The 18,788-nt window shown below is 49.6% G+C and overlaps 1 protein-coding gene across 4 annotated transcripts in view; it reads left to right on the top strand.

The window, feature by feature from the left end:
- The window catches only part of GNAO1 (G protein subunit alpha o1), a 170,255-nt gene that overhangs the window by 80,153 nt on the left and 71,314 nt on the right, over nucleotides 1-18,788 (top strand). For all 4 annotated transcript variants that reach the window (XM_027618514.2, XM_027618512.2, XM_027618511.2 and 1 more), the window contains exon 3: nucleotides 5,771-5,912. In XM_027618514.2, the coding sequence (XP_027474315.1) occupies nucleotides 5,771-5,912 (142 nt within the window). The remainder of the gene's footprint in view (nucleotides 1-5,770; nucleotides 5,913-18,788) is intronic.

Raw genomic sequence — 18,788 nt, 5'->3', positions numbered from 1 at the left:
GTTGTAAGTGACAGAAACCCAAGTCAAATTAGCTTAGGCAAAAGTAAGAGGGAATTATTGGGCGTAGAGATAAGATTAGCTTCAGGTATGACTGGATCCAGGGGCTCAAATGATGTCTCTGGGACTTGATTCGACACTCAGATGAAGATCAGTTTATAGGGCTATTGCAATATGATGACAGAGACGCCACCAACTGTCGCTAAGTTGTCGCAAGCAGCCTCACTCCTGCTTTCCAAATTCTGGTGTCATGTCCTCCAGGGCTCAGACCTGAGCTGTCACAAGAGTCCAGATTCCCCTGGGCTACCTCTCCACCCCCTGGCCGGGGACAACTGGCTGGCTTAGTCAGTAGAGCATGTGACTCTCAATCTCAGGGTCGTGAGTTCAAGCCCCACGTCGAGAATGGAGCCTCCTTAAAAAAAATAAATAAATAAAAATAACCTTGACTAGACACCTCTTTTCCTTGCCCCACCCTCCTTGGGCTGATACTGTAGGACATGTTCTGATGCTCACTTTGTGTGTGAGATCTCTGGATCCTCTGGGAGCCTGGATATAGGGATCTAGGGCAGAAACAGCCCTGCCTCTCAGCATCTGTCTGGTCGTCATGAATAGGGTCTCGAATGCCTCTCTGATACCAGCTGTGTTGACCTCAGGTAAGTGGCTTAATTTCTCTGAGCTTCGGTTCTCTCATCTGTAAAGAGGTGATAATAGTTTTTATCTCTTAGGATTGTTTTGAAGATTAAATGAGAGAGTATATGTAAGGCACTGAAGGCAGAGTAAACCCTCCAACATCCACTGCTGTTATTTATTTTGTTCCTTGATACCAAAGAAGGAAATTCTGTCTGGGGGGTTTTGGCTTTAGAATGTGGATATTACTACTCATAGCTACCATTTATTATGTACTTACAATGGGATGGGCACTTTGCATGTATTACTCACAACAGCTCCTCGCAGAGGAGAAACCCAAGACCTGAGGGCTTAAATCCTTTACCAGTGACACCCAGCTCATCAGTGATAAAGCTGGGGTTGTCCACATCTGTCTGACTCCTGAGCCCAAGGAGTCAGCCTCCCACTGCTCTACTCTGTCTCTCCTGATGACATGGGGAAATAGAAAATAAAGGGGCCTTAAGTGATACTTTAAAGGATATATGACTCAAATCACTGCCAGGGGAGTGGGGGGCAGGCGGAGAAGATGAGGAAGGAGGCATGAAAGCAATACTAGAAGGACTGACACTAAAAATGTCAGTGTTTTTTTCCTGAGCCGTGAGATTACTAAGAGTATATTTTGTTTTGTTTTGTTTTGTTTTCGCTGTTGCTTTATATGGTCCAACTTTTCTTACTTGGTAGTAAGGCCAATATACTTACTACTTGGTAGAGGCCAGTGTAAAATTCTACCCTGAAACAGGAAGCCCAATTTTAAGCTACTATAAGCCCATCTGAACAAGTAGTGGAACTAATAATCATGACTGGAGCAAGTTTTCCCCATATTGCATCATTTCTGCAAACCTCCCCTAAAGCCAGGATGAGACCTTCCAAGCGGTTTTCTACCCAGTCCAGCCTGAGGACTGAGGTGGGGAAGAAGAGTGAAGTGTACTGGGGGACCCATGCTCTACTCCTGGGCTGAGAAGACATTAGGCCAATTACTTAATCTCTGTTGGGCTCACTTCCTCTTCTGTCAAATAGGTATAATAAAAACCTACCCTCCCTGCCTTATTAGGTGCTGTAATGACTGATACTAATGGGTATGAAAAATTATAGTTCCGTCCCTAGTGGGGGCAAATCCTGAAGGCAGCCAAGGTCTAGAGAGTATTCCCAGGAGAGTGGTAAGGCCTGCTGGTCCAGAATGAAGAATGAGAAACACTGCACTGGCTTCTTGGGAGAGTGTATCATGGGGACTCGCAGATCCCAGCTGCCCCCCTCAGGTCACCCAGCGGGTCCCACCCTCGGAGGGGAGTCTGGTCATGGAGCCTGGGTAACAGCGGGCTTTTTTTTTTTTTTTAATAATTCTCAAAATGTCTTTATTCATCTTAAATCTAGAAGACACCGCTGCTTGCTAAGAGAAAAATTTGGAAGGCATTAAGAAAACTATTTTATCAACACTATAAAACCATTCAGGAGGTGTAGATTGTGATCATAAATCTATTCAGAAAAAAAATTGCAGAAGTCTTGATTTGATATTTCCCCCCTTTTCCTCCCTGGATTTCTCATGCCATTTCTCAGTTTGCAATGTAAGAAGAAACCTTTGACCATATCCATGGCCCTGCCTGCATCCTTCACTAGGGGAAAGGTGTTAGAGCTTTTCTCTGAGTTGTTCATTCACAAAAGGGTCTGGATGCTTTAATTTGGAGCATTTCTTTTTGAGCTGTAGTGTCAGATGGCTTAGAATGCCCTGACACAATTTGATTGCTGGCCACTTTATCCTTAGTCTTTCCCATAGAGAGGTGGGTAAGCAGATTGTCGGAGTGTGTCTGCAGACCCCAGAGCTCTGCTCTTTGGTAGATGTACCTATCTTTTATACAGTATTTGTAGGTGATTATGTTAAAATTGGGGAAGAACTTCTGTGGCTGTCCCTTTTGTAGTAGAGGCACAGATGCCCTTGGTGGTTATGGGATGGAGGATGCGCAGCAGCCCGTACTCCAGTCATCATCCATTCAGAGGAAATCTGGAGATGTCTGTAGTTCCTTGCTTGACCAGCAATTACAACAGAACAGCGGGGTTTTTTATATAGAAGTTGTCTAAAATTTACAGTATATGTCTTAACTTACCATGCTTTACCGTTACGTGCTTCATGTATATGAATTTTTCAACAGTATATTTCCATTTTATCCCTCCCATCCTTTGTGCTATTGTTGCGTAAGTTTTAGTTTTATATATGTTATAAATATCACAATACCTTTTGTTTAGCCTTTTTTCCTCTCATTGCTTCAGTTTGGATAGTTTCCATTGCTTATTGTTCAAGGTCACTAATCTTCTATGAGTTAATCCCATACGGTGGAATTTTTATCTCTGATATTGTATTTTCATTCTCTAGCTGTTCCATTCTGTTCTTTTTTATGTCTTCCATTTCTCTACTCATTATGTCCATGTTTTTCTTTAATTCCTTGAAAATATTTTAAATAGGTGTTTTTAAAGCCTTAATGTTAATTCCATCATCTCTGTCACTTCTGAGTCTGCTTCTATTGACTGATTTTTCTCCTAGCTGTGGGTCACACTTTGCTCCTTTGCATAGCTAGGAATTTTGTATTGGATGCTATGTATTAAAAATACTATACTGTTAAGTGTCTCATTTTGTTGTCCTCATTTAAACAGTGTTGGACTTTATTCTATCAGGCAATTAAGTTACTTGTGGGTCAGCTTGATGTTTTTGAGTCTAATTTTTAAGCTTTGTCGGGGCAGGTCTAAAGTAGCTTTTACTCTAGGGCCAGTTTAGCCCTACAACTATGGCATGAGCCTTCTAGAGCCTCTGCTGAGTGTCCTCGGTGCTCCACAAGGGCTCTTCACTCTGCCTGGTCAAACTTGCACATCTCCCAGCCTTGGGCGAGATGGAAGTGTTCAGCTTATAAGCTCCATGATGCTTGCTCCTTGCTGAGCTCAGGCAGTCCCACCCTATTCAGCCCAAGACTCAGGGAGATGCCTGTTCATGCATGGGGAGCTTCCTGTCTCTCTCTCTAGTTTTCTCTCTCTGGTGCTTTGCCTCCGGAATCCCAGCTACCTCAGCCTTACTGAACTTCGATCTTTACCTCATCAACTCAGTAAGACTGCTGTGCTCCACTTGGGCTCTCCCTCCCTGCATTGAGGGCTGGTAAATGCCTCCAGGTGGAAAGCCGTGCCAATCACAGGACTCACCATATTTGTTTCCCTTGTCTCTGGGATCACAGTCTTGTACTGTGTCTGAAACTGCTTGTTTCATACATTTTCTCTAATTTTCTAGTGGAAGGTAGCAATTTCCTTTAAGATCCCTCTGGGGTAGTGCACCAGTGATCCAGACTGAGTGTATCCTCCCTCCAGAAACTTGTGCAGAAATGGATTTAGGGTTAAAGAAGTCCACGAAAAGTCAGAAGGGTCATTCTGATCTGCTTCTTAGAGAAACCCAGGATAAAGACTCACCACCCAGTATCAAGTCAAATTTTAAAACAAGGATTGTTAGTGTCCATCAACTAGGGGTTGGATAAATAAAATGTGGTATATCCATACAATGGAATATAATTGGGCAATAAAAAGAAATGGAGTACTGAAAAATGCTGTAACACAATGACTCTTGAAAACATGATGCTAAGTGAAAGAAGCTAGTTATGAAAGACCACATATTGTATGATTCCATTTATATGATATGTCCAGAATAGGTAAATCTATAGAAATAGAACACAGATTAGTGGTTGCTTACTGAGTGTGGGGGTGGGGTGGGGAGTGACTACTAATAGGTAGAGGGTTTCTCTTAAGGGAGGACAAAATGTTCTAAAATTAGACTGTGGTGATCACTGCCCAAGCTCGTGAATGGACTGAAAAACATTGACTTGCACACTTTAAGTGGGTGGATTGTATGGTATGTGAATTATATCTCAGTAAACTGTTTTAAAAAAAGAATTGTGAGCCATTTCCTTCTGTGCTGAAGGTAATGAAGGGATGGAAAGGTGCTGTGGTGGGGTGGAAGAGAAGCCTCAGCTCTTAGATGGATGTATGTATATACTGTAAGTAGTATTCAATCCTGAACTGAAAAAATGTGACCCGTGAGGAGTGTGCACGGTTTTCTTGGGGGAGGCGGTGGCTCTCATTGGACGTTAGTCTTCGGACCCATTCGCTCCTTAATTACTTCAACCGGAAGAGAATTCTTGCCAAGTTTTCATTTTATCACCTATTCCCAGCCTTCTCTCCTCTCTGGAACCTGGTCAGCAGTGAGCATGTATTGAGTGACGACTGTCTGCAGGGAGAAGGGACTTTAGGGCACATGGAGCCTTACCCCTGACCTCAGAGGAACCTGAGAACAGGAGAGCAGAGAGTGTCACATGGCCTCTGGGAACTGTGATGTCACCTTTATGTCCTCTGTGTCACTGTTCAGAACCAGCAGAATAAGGGTGACATGGTAGTCAAATCCCAGCCGAGGATGCAAGAGTAGGCACACTCCTTCTGTGGAGTCTACGGTTCATTTTAAATGAGGCCTCTTACCTTCAAGCAATGTGAGTTTTTTGCGAAAGAAAAATTATTATTCATTTGCAGCCTTCTTGTGGGGGTCTTTTTTTTTTTAAGATCTTATTTATTTGTTTGAGAGTTAGAGCAAGAGAAAGAGAAGAGGGAGAAGCAGGCTCCCCGCCGACCCCAGGTCATGACCTGAGCCAAAGGCAAATGCTTCACTGACTGAGCCACCCAGGCGCCCCGCAGGCGTCTTCATCCATATAACTCTAAGTGGAAATTTAGGTTAAGACCCTGAGCTTTGCTTAAAAATACTAACAGCTAACATTTATTGAGTGCTTACTGTGTGCCCCTCCTGTTCGAAGCACTTTAAAGTATAATCACCTTGCCGACTGATATTTCTCTCACTATATATAAGGAATGTAAAAAGACTATGTTCCTTTTTGCCACTATTCTGTTTTTCTGCTAAATTTTCAGTAATTCGGTAGACTCTTCCTTCAGCTCAGGAATTCAGCATCCAGGTCGGACCCAGCCCTCAGCTAGCTAAGCCAGGAGGTCGGCCCCAGAGCCTTCACAGGCCTGGTGCTCTTGGTGCCACGTGAGGACAGTGCACTCATCAGATGTGGTGTGTGTGCTTTTTCTCTAGGATCATCCACGAAGATGGCTTCTCTGGAGAAGACGTGAAACAGTACAAGCCTGTTGTCTACAGCAACACCATCCAGTCCCTGGCAGCTATCGTCCGGGCCATGGACACTTTGGGCATCGAATACGGTGACAAGGAGAGAAAGGTAGGCTGCTGAGCCCATGGGTACCATAAGGAGAGGGCCTGTCCTCTTTAAAATGTCGGCTGCCTTACGGAAGGCTAGTCACCAACCTGAGCCAGGGCACCAGTCAGCCTGGCAGATTCAGTCAAACGGGCGTAGGTCATGGGCACACCTCCAAAGCAAAGTTGCCAACAAAGACAACAGCCACCAAATGTCAGGGTTTATTTTGCGTATGACAAAGGGTTGGTGATATCCTAAATTGGGACTCCCACGGCATTGTACAAGGACTTGCCTTTGGGCAATTAACTTGAACAGAAGTATTTCTCAAACCAAACGAGCACTACCTGAGCACCATCTCCCCTCCTTAGGAGAGGGTTCCTTGCCTTCTTGGGAGCGGGGTGTAGCCGTTTGATTGTGACTCTTTCCTCCTTTACACCAAGGAATGTGTTGTCTGCCTCTCCCAGGTGGGTCTGAGGACCTAAGGGGCTCTCCTTCCTGCAGGAAGTTGATCTCCTAGAACAGAGACTGTTTTACTTTTTTTTTTTTTTTAAGTTTTTCTTTAAATTCCAGTGAGTTAACATACACCATTAATATTCGTTTCAGGTGTACAATTTAGTGATTCAACACTTACATACGAGGGACTGTTTTTCAGTTGGGATCCCAGGTGTCTGATAAATGGTGAATGGAGTAAGTGTATAAAAGCCTCTTATTTGCAAACATTTGCATTAACTGTAAGACGGAAGCATATACAGCTACGCTTGGCAAAGCTAAATAAAAGAGAGAGGGAAAGAAGGAAAAACAAACTTAGAGAATTCTATCCAGAAGTGGCTCTTTGTCCCCTGGAGGGACTGTGAATCCCAGCAACCCTTTCCCTCTGTCCTGGACGGCAGAAAAGGGGAGCAGACGGGGAGGTCTTTGAGCTCCTGGGCCCCCTCATTGGAGCCTTCGGATAGAGAGAGTTCATCTCTGATTACTGTGTGATTCAGTTCTGCGTTGTATACATAGCCTGTCTTTGCTAAAAAAAAATCATCTCCCTCACAGAGAAAAACTATCCTTGCCTCTGGGTCTGATGAGGAACCTGTGACCGATAGCTTTAAATGTAAAATTCAATATTTTATACCCAACATTCTAATGCTATGGGGCAGAGTCATCCCAGCTCTGGCATGGGCTGCTTCTCCCCTGAGGGATTTGTTGACGGAGGGTGTGTCCGAGGCCAGCCTGGGCCAGGGAAGCCAGGGCCCCATCATCCACTGCTCCTCTGGGAGGCCAAGTCCAGCAGCTGGTTCTGCAGAGGAAGCTCTTCCCACCCGGGGGACAGGCTTTGGTTTCGGTCACAGAGCCAGGGCCCATGGAAAGAGGGGTACTGCAAGTGCCTGTCTTATTTCCATTAAGTAGAAACTGATGGCTTCTAGCGGGCCAGGCATTGTGCTGGCTGTTGGGGATCCAGGAATGAATGCAGCGGGGGTGGCGCCCCGAGAAACCAGGCATTCAGCACATACCTACTTACATCATCAGAATCAGCCAAGGTGGTTACAGGGCTCCATTCATTTTAATAATAATAATTCTGGTAATAGGGAGGGCTGTCATTTACTGAGCACCTCCTCACTGCCAGGCACTGGGCTAAGCATTTTACATATGTTAAGTCATTTTAATTAACCCTCGGGCATGAAAGCCCAGAGCAGGAAATGGGCCTGGGGCTGTCTTTAGACAAGGACAGACCATGGGCCTCTTGGCCAGAGAGAGAGCACGGTGCCTGGATCTCGGTTCCCCAAATGACAACTACCGTACACAAGGCATGTGTCCACAGCACGTACCCTCCACACTTACACACACATACATAGATACATGGCCTATGAGATCTGCCAGGCGTATATGTGTTCACTGCCATGCCTGCCTCCCAACCATTTCCTTCCTGAAAACTTCCTGCCCTGATTAAAACCCAGAAAAGTCATTATGACTTTGGAATGCTTTCTCCTTCAGTTCTGAAAGCACTGCTGCTTCCTGTGGGATTTCTACCCCCGCCCCCCCCCCATACACATTTGATTATCCTGAACAGAGAGGTGATTGCTTGGGAATGGCAAAGAATATGATATATCAAGGACTGTGCTGGGGGCCCCTGGGGCCTCTGTGGCTGTTTCTCTTCTATGAGGTTTCCCCCCTCAAGACAGTCATCAAGTAGGAGGCCAGGGAGGGTAGCAGTACAGAGAGAGACCAGGAACAGAGTGGAGATGCCCGGGAGAGTCCACTGGACATGGTAGCGTTGGAGCCCAGTCCTGTTACAGTGGGTGGCACCATGGCAGGTGTCTGACCCATCCCCGGGGCAGCACAGGCTCCTCAGGCACAATCCTCCTGGCTGACAAAGGCCTCCAGGCCCTTGGGCACCTCCTCCCTCTTTTATGTCACCTGTGAGGAGCAGAAACGTTGACCCAAGACTCAGGCCAAAGTGAGCCAGACAGCTGGGGAAAGTATTTTCTGGAAGCGCACTGGCATGGATTTGCAGTCTGGAAGCTGAGTGCAGGGACCCCTATATTAATCTGGGTGGGGGTATAGAGGCAACTACTTCAGACTGAAAGCTTCCCCTGGACCTGGAAGAGACATTTGTGATGAAACTTGACTATGAGAAGGAGCCAGCCATGGGAGCAGATGGTGGACAAAGTTTCCAAATAAGCACCAAGGGCCTGAGAGAGGAGTGAGGCTGGCATGTTAGAAGAGAGAAAGCCTGAACCACACCCTGGGAGAGGGGTGGGGCCCTGGGGTACTGGATGCCTTCCAGTCAGGTCTAATGACAGCCAGCCAGATGGTGCCCAGATGCCCTAACCCCAGGGCTGGGTCTCCAATCTCTTTCTCTTTCCTCTCTCAGGAGTCCAGGAGGGGCCCACATGGAGGATCTGCTGTTTAGATGTTGTAAAAACTGCCCCATGCAGAGCATATCCAGATTTGTGTTTTGGCCTTGAAAGACCTCCTTTACTCTCTTGGCTTCTCCACCTCTGCCCTCCTCCCCCAACCCATCATGAAATATCTAGAGGAAGACAACCCCACATCCAGAGTCTGCTTGGGCCAGCCAGCTTTGCAATCTCCTTACAAAGAAGCATCTAGAGGCTTCCTTGCTGTACCTCATTAGAACAGGGGTCCCTGACTTCTCTTGGTAGCTGGCTCATCACCCATCCTGGCCCCCCAGTGGAAGGAAGAGTGACTGGTTTCCCCTTCAGCCTCTCTGGGCATGAGCCCAAGGCTGAAGAAGCTGCTACATGAGGCAAGCAACAGGGACCCCCTTACATCAGTCTGGGGTTTCCACGTCCCGTGCCCCAGCCACACCAGACCACAGACCCTCTCCCCAAAGACACCACACACTCCGATGCCTCCAGGCCTTGGCTCAGGCCATACCCTCTGCCTCCAGTGCCCTTCTCCCCTTCTCTTCCTCCTGGAATTCCTCCTGTTGAGTGAAGCCCAGCCTAGCTCCCTTCTCTTCCATGAAGGCTTTCTCTTCCAGCCCCTTGACAGCAAAACTCACCTCAGAGCTTTCCCTCCATTGAGCACTTACTCATGCACTGGTATGAATATTGGTTATGTTACTCTTTCCTTAAAGCAGCGACCCTTGCGCTCTAGGGTGATCAAAACCCATTTGAGCAGCTAATGAAAGCAGAGAGCCTTCTCTCCAGAATGGTGCATACATGCACACATCTGGGAAATTTTGCATACAATTTCAGGGGGCTCTGGCACTCATAAAGCCTGGAATAAGAACTCTTTTGTGATTTCAGGTCCTTCTGCACAAGGCCTGTGTCATTCATCTTTTGGTCCCCTCCTCACCCAAACAACCTGCACAGGGCTCAGAATATAGTAGGCCTTCAAAAAAAGTCCCTTGAATGGAATGACATGTCTAACTTCCTTAGCTGTCAGAGAAAAAAGGAAAAGTATCTGTAATTCATCACTAAATGAGCAGATGTTGATTGAATACCTACTATGGCTAGGCTTTGTGCTAAGTATTCAGAGGTATGTGACACAGAGCCTTTAAGGAGTTGATCTTGTTAAAACAGATGAACATATGGGAAGGGGGAGAAAAGAGACAGAGAAGGAAACAAGGCCTAAGAGACTCTTAACGACAGGGAACAAACTGAGGGTTGATGGAGGGAGGTGGGTGGGGGATGGGCTAGATAGATGATGGGTATTAAGGAGGGCACTTGTTGGGATGAGCACTGGGTGTTGTATGTCAGTGATGAATCACTAAATTCTACTCCTTAAACCAATATTACACTATATGTTAACGGACTAGAATTTGGAAAAAAAGGAGTTGATCTCCTTGGGTAGACAGGGCTCACAAGCTGAAGGCCCTCAGCCCTCACAAGGTGGTCACTGACCTTGAGGCAGGGGTGTGGCTTGACAAGGGCAGATGTGGGTAAGGAAAAGGACTTGAAGCAGGAAGAACAGGAGAAAAGGCAGTGGGTTGATCGCGACCAAAACAGATCTGAAGGATAGAGGAGGCCAGTGGCCAGAACAGAGGGTTAGGATATGGTAAGGTGTGGGAGAGTTAGAAGGTGCAGTGAGGTCCAGATGGGGTGGGCCTTGGAGGGTGCACTGAGGAGGTTGGGTTTGATCCTGCTGGCAGCAGGCGGCCATTGATAGATTTTTGAGCTGGGGAGGGGTGGGATGAAAGTGAGTTTTTTAGGAGATTCTCATGATGGGCCGTGTAGGGGTGGGGGGCTAGTGGAAGGAGGGCTGCAGGTGGGGAGGCAGGCTGGGAGCTACAGTGAATGACAGGCATGCAGAGCGCAGTTCTCCAGGGAGGTTGGAAAGGAAGGGTGGCAAAGTGACGTGTGGTGATGAGAGGGGGGTGAGGGCGTGGGATTGATGGGCTGCTGGGGCAGAAGGGCGAGGATCAGGAGACTGGGCGACTGAGAGCCGGTGAAACCTGGGGCAGCAAGCACGAGGTGGGGCTGGCCTGGGCCCAGGGTGCTGAGTCTGCTTGCAACCTAGTGGGCTGCCCGGTGGGAGTGATCAAGCAGATGGATCAGAGAACTGAGGTTTTAGGAACTAAAGGTAATGATAGTAGTGACTTACAGTCTGTATGTTTCAGGGCCCGGTTTAAACAACTGACGTTATTTACTTAATCCTAACAACCACCTGTGCAGTGGGTGCTATGGTTGTCCCTTACAAGTGAAAAAAAACGAGGCCAGGAGGCTCAGTGACTTGCCCAAGGTCATGCAGGCAAAATATATACGTATATGATCCAGATGGGACTCCTGTCGAAGCTGCCATCCATATGATTCAGATCCTGAGCAGAGTCCCGTTTAAATAGGCACTGCAAAATCAGGCACAACAGGTCTTTAAAAGAATCTCCTTCTCTATCCTAAGTTTCTCTAAAAATATAAGAAGAGACCCAAAGGACAGCTCCCGCTGCTTTTCTCGCGTGTCCTTTCTGTCGTCTTCCCCTTGGCTGCCCCACCCCTACGGTCTTGTGTGCTGTCCCCCCAGATCCTGCATACACCCCCTCTCTACCCTCAGCTTGCCAGTCTTTCCCTCCTTTGGCTTCTTTCTCCTCTCTGCCCCCCCTTTCCTCTCCCTCTTCCTTCCTCTCCTCTCGGCCTGTAAGAGGGGTTCCCTCTCTTGCTCTCCTCTCTCCCTTTCCGCGTCTGTTCCTCTCCTTCCATCTCTCCTTCCCCCTCCCACCTCCTTTCTCCCACCCTCTCCTCCCCCTCCTTCTCTTCCTCTCTCCCCCTGCTTCCCTCTGCTCTCTCGCTCCTCGCAGCCCCCCTCATTCTCATGTAAATCGTCTTAACCTTTGGAGCTGAGTCTCTCCCCCTCCTGCTTCCTGGGTTCTCAGCCCAGGGCCTGCATCTGCATCACAAAAGCAGAGAAACTTGTCTGGCAGAACTGGCCCGAACTCAGACATTAGAAGAAAGAAAGGCTGGGGGACACCAGACAATTACAGGATTAGAAGGTTCACTTGGACCCGTAGGGGGATGGGGAAACCACCCCGTGTTAACAGATTTTATTACGTACATATAAACATACATAACATTGATGTGCATGTCTGTAGTGTACTTCCGTATGTAACATACATTGTAAACTAGCGGGGCAGTAGGCAGAAGTAATGCCTTGAACTTGTAGGAGGCTTTATTCAGTTGAAAATACTCTCGTTTTCATTTGTTCACCATCTGTACCGGTGCTTATTTCTCTCATTAAAATAAACCTCTCGAGGACAGACTATAGGTCTTCAGTGCAATGCCTGACACAGGAAATATACCGTGTTCGTAGCCCAGCTGTACCACCATCTCTATGGCCCTGGGAAAATTATTGAACCTCCTCAATGCTCAGTGTTTGTGTCTTTAAAATGGGCATAATCCTAACACCTTCTTCATTCTTCTGCTATAAGATTAAATGAGATAATGCATGCAAAGTGCTTAGGATAGTGCCTGACACAGAGACAGTTCTCAGCACGTATTAACTCTTGTTCTTTTGTTACTGTTGTTTAAAATTATTGATAAGATCTTGATGAATTATCCTCACAGGGGCTTAGTGAGGAGTGGGTACAGTTTTATCTGCATTTTGCATGTTAGAAACAGAGGCACAAGGCACTTAATTGGCTGCACAGGGTCACTGACCTAAACAGGACTGAAGATGGGTAGTGGCTGGTGTGGCTGCCTGGTTCTCCTCCGTCCCCCCAAGGAGCTTCGTTAGAACTGCCCATCCCACCACACACACACCCCCGAGATAATGGTAGCTCTTTGGGGAGGTAGAATCACGTTTCACACTTGGTTTCCAGAATGTCATTGGATCTCCTCTGGTAAAAGAAATCTTGACATTTAAGTCACACAGTAGAGCTCAGAACCCTATCTTTTTTTTTAATCGGAAATATTGTGGCATCTCTACGGCACGTTCACCCTGTAGTTTGCATGAATTCTGAAATGGGCAGAAACAAGGATGCTGTCTCACCTGTGTCTGCCTGAGTTCCCTGGGGCCTGGAGAAACCTCAGTGGTGGTTGTCAGATCTAATGGGGGCTGGGGGAGGCGACCGATGAAGGCCTCAGTGCACCCGTGCCCAAACCTGAGGCCGGGAAGAGGCTTCCGCCAGGCGGCAGCATGCACACCTGCCACGCGCTGCACACCTAGGCTCTCCACAGCTACACCAGCCCAGGCTGGGTCCTGCTCTGACCCTCTGCCTGGCCAGATGGGTAGAGTTGAAAACTCCTCCATTCAAGACCATCTAATTCTACTGCTCCATTTTGCAGATGGGGCAAAATAGACCCCATCTGGCCCAAACAGGAAAGGGACTTACTCAAGGGATGATGTGGCAGCCCCAGGACTAGAATGTCAGGTTTCTGGAATCACGGTTCACTTCTCTTTCCATCCGACCAGTCTGCCTCAAATTACCCAGCCAACGTGGGGCCTCATTTTCTTTCATTCGGTTTGTCAGTCATTTCACAAATACTTTCCAAGCAGTCACTTCCTGGCAGACCACACATAGGACAGCAGGGTTGGATACCAAGATAAAAAGATGTAGGGGCTCCCAAGCTTGGGCAGAGATCGTGTTCCTAGGATGAGAAGGTAGACTTTGTGATTTCTAAGGCCTCAAGCAGCTCTGACATTCCAGCTCTGCAGGACTCTATGCAGCCAGGTCAGCTCCCTCCCTGCGGTCCAAAGCCAGATCAGGCCCCAGGCTCCAGCTCTGGGACTGACGCCCGTTGTCTAAGCCCTACCGTAAGGAGCCCCAGATCCAGCCACTGAAACCTCGGCCCAGGGTTGCAGCACCAGCCTTGTCGGCCTGCATGTTCTCCACATCACTGTGTTCAGTGCAGAGCAGGGGGTCAGTGGATTGACAAGTTCATGAGTGACTCCATTCATCCAGCAGGTGTGTGTCCCCTCGGGCCAAGTGCTGGGCTAGGTGCTAGCGGCATTCCAGTGAACAGGACAGACACAGCCCCTGCCCTGAACAGACACATCTGTGGAGGAGGGAGTGAAAGATACAGAACACACTTGTTTTCATGCCTTCTCGACGTCCTCAGGGTTGAGAGCAGAGTTGGCTGGAGCGGCCTCCTGCGATCCCCCGTGGATTCGTCCGTGCAGTTGTGCGTGCAGTGGCGGGTCAGACCCAGGCCCTGCCCCCAAGGGGCACAGGCAGGGAGGGCAGACACTTCAATAGACGGCGCTTTTTATTTCCGTGGAAGGGCGGCGATACGAGCCCTGAGGCGGGTGATGATGACGGACGTAGTAATAATGTCCTACCTCCGTGGCTGTCTGAAGATGACATGAGTCGAGAGGCACAAGCTCCTGGAGCAGGGCCTAGCACACAGTAGGTGCTCAGGAGAGGTGAGCTAGTATTCGGGTCATGTGCCTTGAAGCAAGGTGACAACTACTCTATTTTTAAAAGGTTGCTTGGGCATGGCAGCTGAAGGGAAGGAGGGAGGCGGGCCTTCTGGGCAGAGGGTGTCAGGAGCTGAGAACACGGAGCGGAACGCTGCTTTGGCTTCGGTTCTGCCCTGTCGTCGGCTGTTCATCCTAGAGAAACGGTGGGGAAGCCAGAGCAGGCCCGAACAAGCCACTTCACGCATGATTGGCATTTAATGACGAGAGGAGATGCTGCTGAGGGGACGAGGAGGTCTCTCAGGCGAGCGCTGGAGTTTGCTAAGGGCTTTGTCTAAAACCTTTTCCTGAATGCTGATAAAATGCTAAGCCATCCCCTGCCTTAGTAGTCTAGTGTTGAGAACACACCACGGGTCTGGCTTGTTGACAGAGGATCACCCTGGACCCTGGGATCCTCTCTGTGGACGTGGGGGACTGTGGTCCAGGCCCAGAGATGGAAGACATTCTTCTGGGAGCCTGGGCTCTATATGCTGCCCTAGGGTCTTCTGAAGAAGTTGCTTTTGGGACGGAGTTTTTGGAAAACAGTTTACCTTGGAGAAAGCCCACATTCTTCCTGCCCTGAGGCCCTTGACCCAGAGACACCAGGCCAAGTCTGAACACAATCCCTGAGCTTGTTCTTCAAGAAGGAGGGGGCAGACTGCCATCACAGTTAGGGAGGCATTTGATGTTTTGGATTTCAGGTAGTTGTGTTCTTAACTTGAGCCGGTCACTCCAAGTTTCACTGTGTATTTGGCTGCGAGGAAAAAAAACACCCACCCAACAGTGTCCTAAACTGTAGGGACAGCCGTCGTCTCGTGGATAGGGAGGCCTGAGCATCAGCACTCCCAGGACATAGCACCAGAGCCCAGCCCCTTGGGGGCTTTCTGGGTGCTGTCAGTTCCAAGATGGCAGGGAACACCTCCTCACGAGGAGTCCAGAGGCAGATGGAAGAAGCAGAGCCACCTTTCTTACTCCGCATTGGCCTAGCAGTAAGGGAGCCATAGAAAGCAAAACTGTGGCCCTTTCTGCCTTTCTGGTGGGACAGAGAGCAGTTCGGGGATAGCACGGGGTACCACCCACCACCCTCCCTGCGGACGGCCGTGAGAAGCAGACAGGCCCGTGAAAGTGGCACACCGAGGTGGTGGGAAGCTGTGTGCAAAGCCCGGGGGGGGGGGGGCAGTGGATGATCTGGGGGATGGGGACTCCAAGGTAAACTGTCCTTCCAGGCCATGGCGGCGGCGGGGCGGCGTGGGTACTAGTTTCTTGTCTGGTTTTTGCCTCTCTCTTAGTCCCACTGTCTTAGTCTCCTCAGGCTGATATAACAAAACCATAGCCTTAAACAATAAAAATATGTTTCTCACCATTCTGGAGGTTGGAAAGTCCGAGATCAGCAGATCAGACCCACCTCCTGGTTCCTGGACAGATGTCTCCTCATTGGGCCTGCACATGGCAGAAGGGTTGGGGGAGCTCTGTGGGCTCACTTGTGTAAGGGCCCTCATCCCATCCATGGGGGCTCTGCCCTTATGACCTCCTCAGCTCTCACAGACCTTCCTCCTACTGTCATTACACTGGGGATTAGGTCTCAACACAGGAATTTGCAGGGCGGCAGGGACACAAACATCCATCTATAGCACCCATGGAGGCTCAGAAAGTCAATGTTGTCCCCAGGGGCACCAGAGACAAGAAAACTGCTGATAGCAGGTGAATCCTGGCAGCCTAAAGCTGGTGGCAGAAGTCCGGGGAAAGAACGTCCGTCCGGAGGATCCTGGGGCAGGGCTCCCTGGGTCAAGCACAGGAGTCAGGCACTCTCGGCCCCACCCTTCCCCAGCACCCCAGCTTCTGTGGCTCATCAGGTGTGGCCAAGGCTACAGCCAGCCCCGGCCCCCATCGGGCCCCAACGTCCCTTCCAAGGCATGTCAAGTAGACAGGTGTTAAGGCTGGGCCGCTGTGGCCTTTGCACGTTCACATGTTCATTGCCGGTGGAAAGGGGCATGGGATTTTTAAAAAGAAAAGGCAAAGGAAGCGTAAATGGGAGAGCCCACAGGAAGAAAACGCAGTGAGCCGTCAATGAAAGCCACCGGCAATGATGCCTTGCACTTGCACGCGTACTCTCTGTCTCTCTCTGTGTCTCCCTCACGCTAGCTTACTCCCCGTTCCCTGCAAGCCCCTAATTACTCGGCTCTGCCGGTGGGAGAATGTTACAACTATGCAAATAAACATTCCGGAGCATCAGGATTGATGCGAGTCCCCACTAATGGCCCTGCCTATGGGTGCCCGGGAGGCCCCGTACGTTGCAGCCCTTCCCGTGTCTGCCTGGCCACCCCACAGCCAGAGCCGTCAGCCTCCTCTTGGCAGAGCCATCCTTGTGGATACCTCCTTCGGGCTCAGCGTAGTCATTTTAAGGGAGCAGGCGAGCTACCAAGGAGACCTCCCAGCCTTGGAAGATGGCAGAGAACGGCTAAGAGAGGCCACTGCCTGGCCAGTGACATTTTTGTGGGGTTCCTGGCATATTGAAAAATAAAGAATTCCCAAGTCAAGGTCACAAAAGTGTGGTATAATTTAAATGTCTATGCTTAACAATTAATACCTTGGACCCACAGCAAACACAATGCAATATAGCCGTGCTACCTAAAAATCAGCTACAGGACTTCTAGATTAATTCACAGGGCAGTGCCGGCTGTGTGGTCCTGTGGTGGATCACAGGGGAAAGCTTTGTGACGAGCATTGTCACCTTTTACTACCGAGGTCTCTCCCTGACTATGTCTATTACTTCACTTGCTCCAAGCCCCAAATTTGAGCCCTTTGTGAATGTGGGGTCCCTTCCCGGTGACCCAGTACACCACAGAGGAGCGTGTTTGCCAAAATCCAGCTCATTGGTGGGTGGCAGGGACTGAGAAAGGGGTTAGGCTTGTTGAGGCAGGAGCACCATGTGGGTGATCATAGGCCAGGTGGGGATGGCCATGTGGTATCTAGGTCTCTCCCCAGCTCAGAGGCCCTGCTCATTTGGAGGTGGGGGATGGGGCAGGAGGTGCGAAGGTAGTACCACACACGTGGGGGTGGGGGTGGGGTTGGGGGTGGCTTCCCTGCAAAATCCGGACCCCGTCTGCCCCTTGGACCCCCGCATACACATTCACACTGTGCTTGACTCTGTTTCCTCCTCCTTCGTATTACTTGCAAGGCAACCTACAGTGGTCTGGTATCACTGCCAAAAACCCTTCTCCGGACATGTGGGCACTCTTTTGGTCGCGAGTATAGAAGGCACCATCAAACTGGTTTATGAAAAAAAGTCTCTTGGCCCAGGGATCAAGAAGTCTAGAGGTACAGCTGCAGGTGAGGCTTGATTCAGCAGCTCCCATGACATCCCTGGCTTCTCCTCATTTCTCCACTCTGTCCCACTGTGTAGTCTTCACGTTAGGCTCCACAAAATCGCTCTCACCTTGCCTCTCACTGGCTACAGCAGTTAAGTCACTACCTCTTCACACCACACCTGACCTGTGAGCGAGCGTCCTGGGACATACAGAGACAGGGTGCACCTTGCAGGCTCTTCCCTGAACAGCTCCCCACATCCTGGGAGTCCCTCTCTCTCAGTGGCCCTGTTGGATCACATGCCCATCCCTTTAACCACTCCCTGTGACCAGAGTTCACCAGGGGCCGGGGCCGGACTTTGGAGTCAGAGAGACATGACCTTGAATCCAGGCCCTGCCTTTCACTGCATTGGACTTCAGGCTGGTCACCTGGCTCAGGGCACCTCAGATTCCTCATCTGAAAAGTGAGGATAATAGCGCCACCTGCTTACAAAGTTGTTCTGGTTAGAAGAAATAACGCAGATTCAGAGCTAAGCAAGGTGCCTGGCACCTGGTAAGTGCTCCATAAACAACTGTTGTTTTCATCGTTCTCCTACCCCACTTCACTGCCTGTCTGGTGAAGAGCCAGGACCAGAAGCCTGGACATGACAGGTGTTGCAAAATTGGGGTGAAGAGTTAGTGCCAAGGCCTCTGAACTACTGCAGGTCAAAGAGGGGGCCTCACCGCCCCCGCCTTCCCGGCCCTGAAGTGACTGGTTAGTTCAGGTTCTGGCTTCAGACTGGGAGACAGGCGCCTCAGGTCCTGGTCTTGCTGGCTTTGCATGAGTGGAGCTGAGGAGCACAGCTCCTGAACCAGAGCCCGGCAAGGCCTGAAGGAAGCCAGAAGAGGGAGAGACAAGGAGAGCAGAGGCAGGGCCACAGAGAGAAGGAGAGGCAGACGGTTCTGGGTGACACTTGCCTGGGAAGTGTCTGGGAAGCACGTGAGGTGGTTCTTCATGAGTGGAAGGGTTACCCCATCGGGTGTCCCCGAGTCAGTGGGGGGCTTAGCACAGTGCCTGGCAGCTGCTTATACTTTTGTGTTAGGGCTGCCTGTGGCCCTGTGAACGCCATTCCCACTCGAGCCCATCCTCAGGCCCTGCAGGTGCAAATGTCTCCTCCCTCTCCAGTGTGCCCACGTCTGTCTCTCTTTCCTTCACTCGTCCATTTGTTTGAGAAACGCGTTCTGGCCATGTCTGCACTGGCAGTGTGCCGAGCCCTGG

The sequence above is a fragment of the Zalophus californianus genome, chromosome 17 (genome assembly GCF_009762305.2).
Source record: "Zalophus californianus isolate mZalCal1 chromosome 17, mZalCal1.pri.v2, whole genome shotgun sequence".
Classification (NCBI taxonomy): Eukaryota; Metazoa; Chordata; class Mammalia; order Carnivora; family Otariidae; genus Zalophus; species Zalophus californianus.
This window is presented reverse-complemented; position numbering and strand designations above follow the sequence as displayed.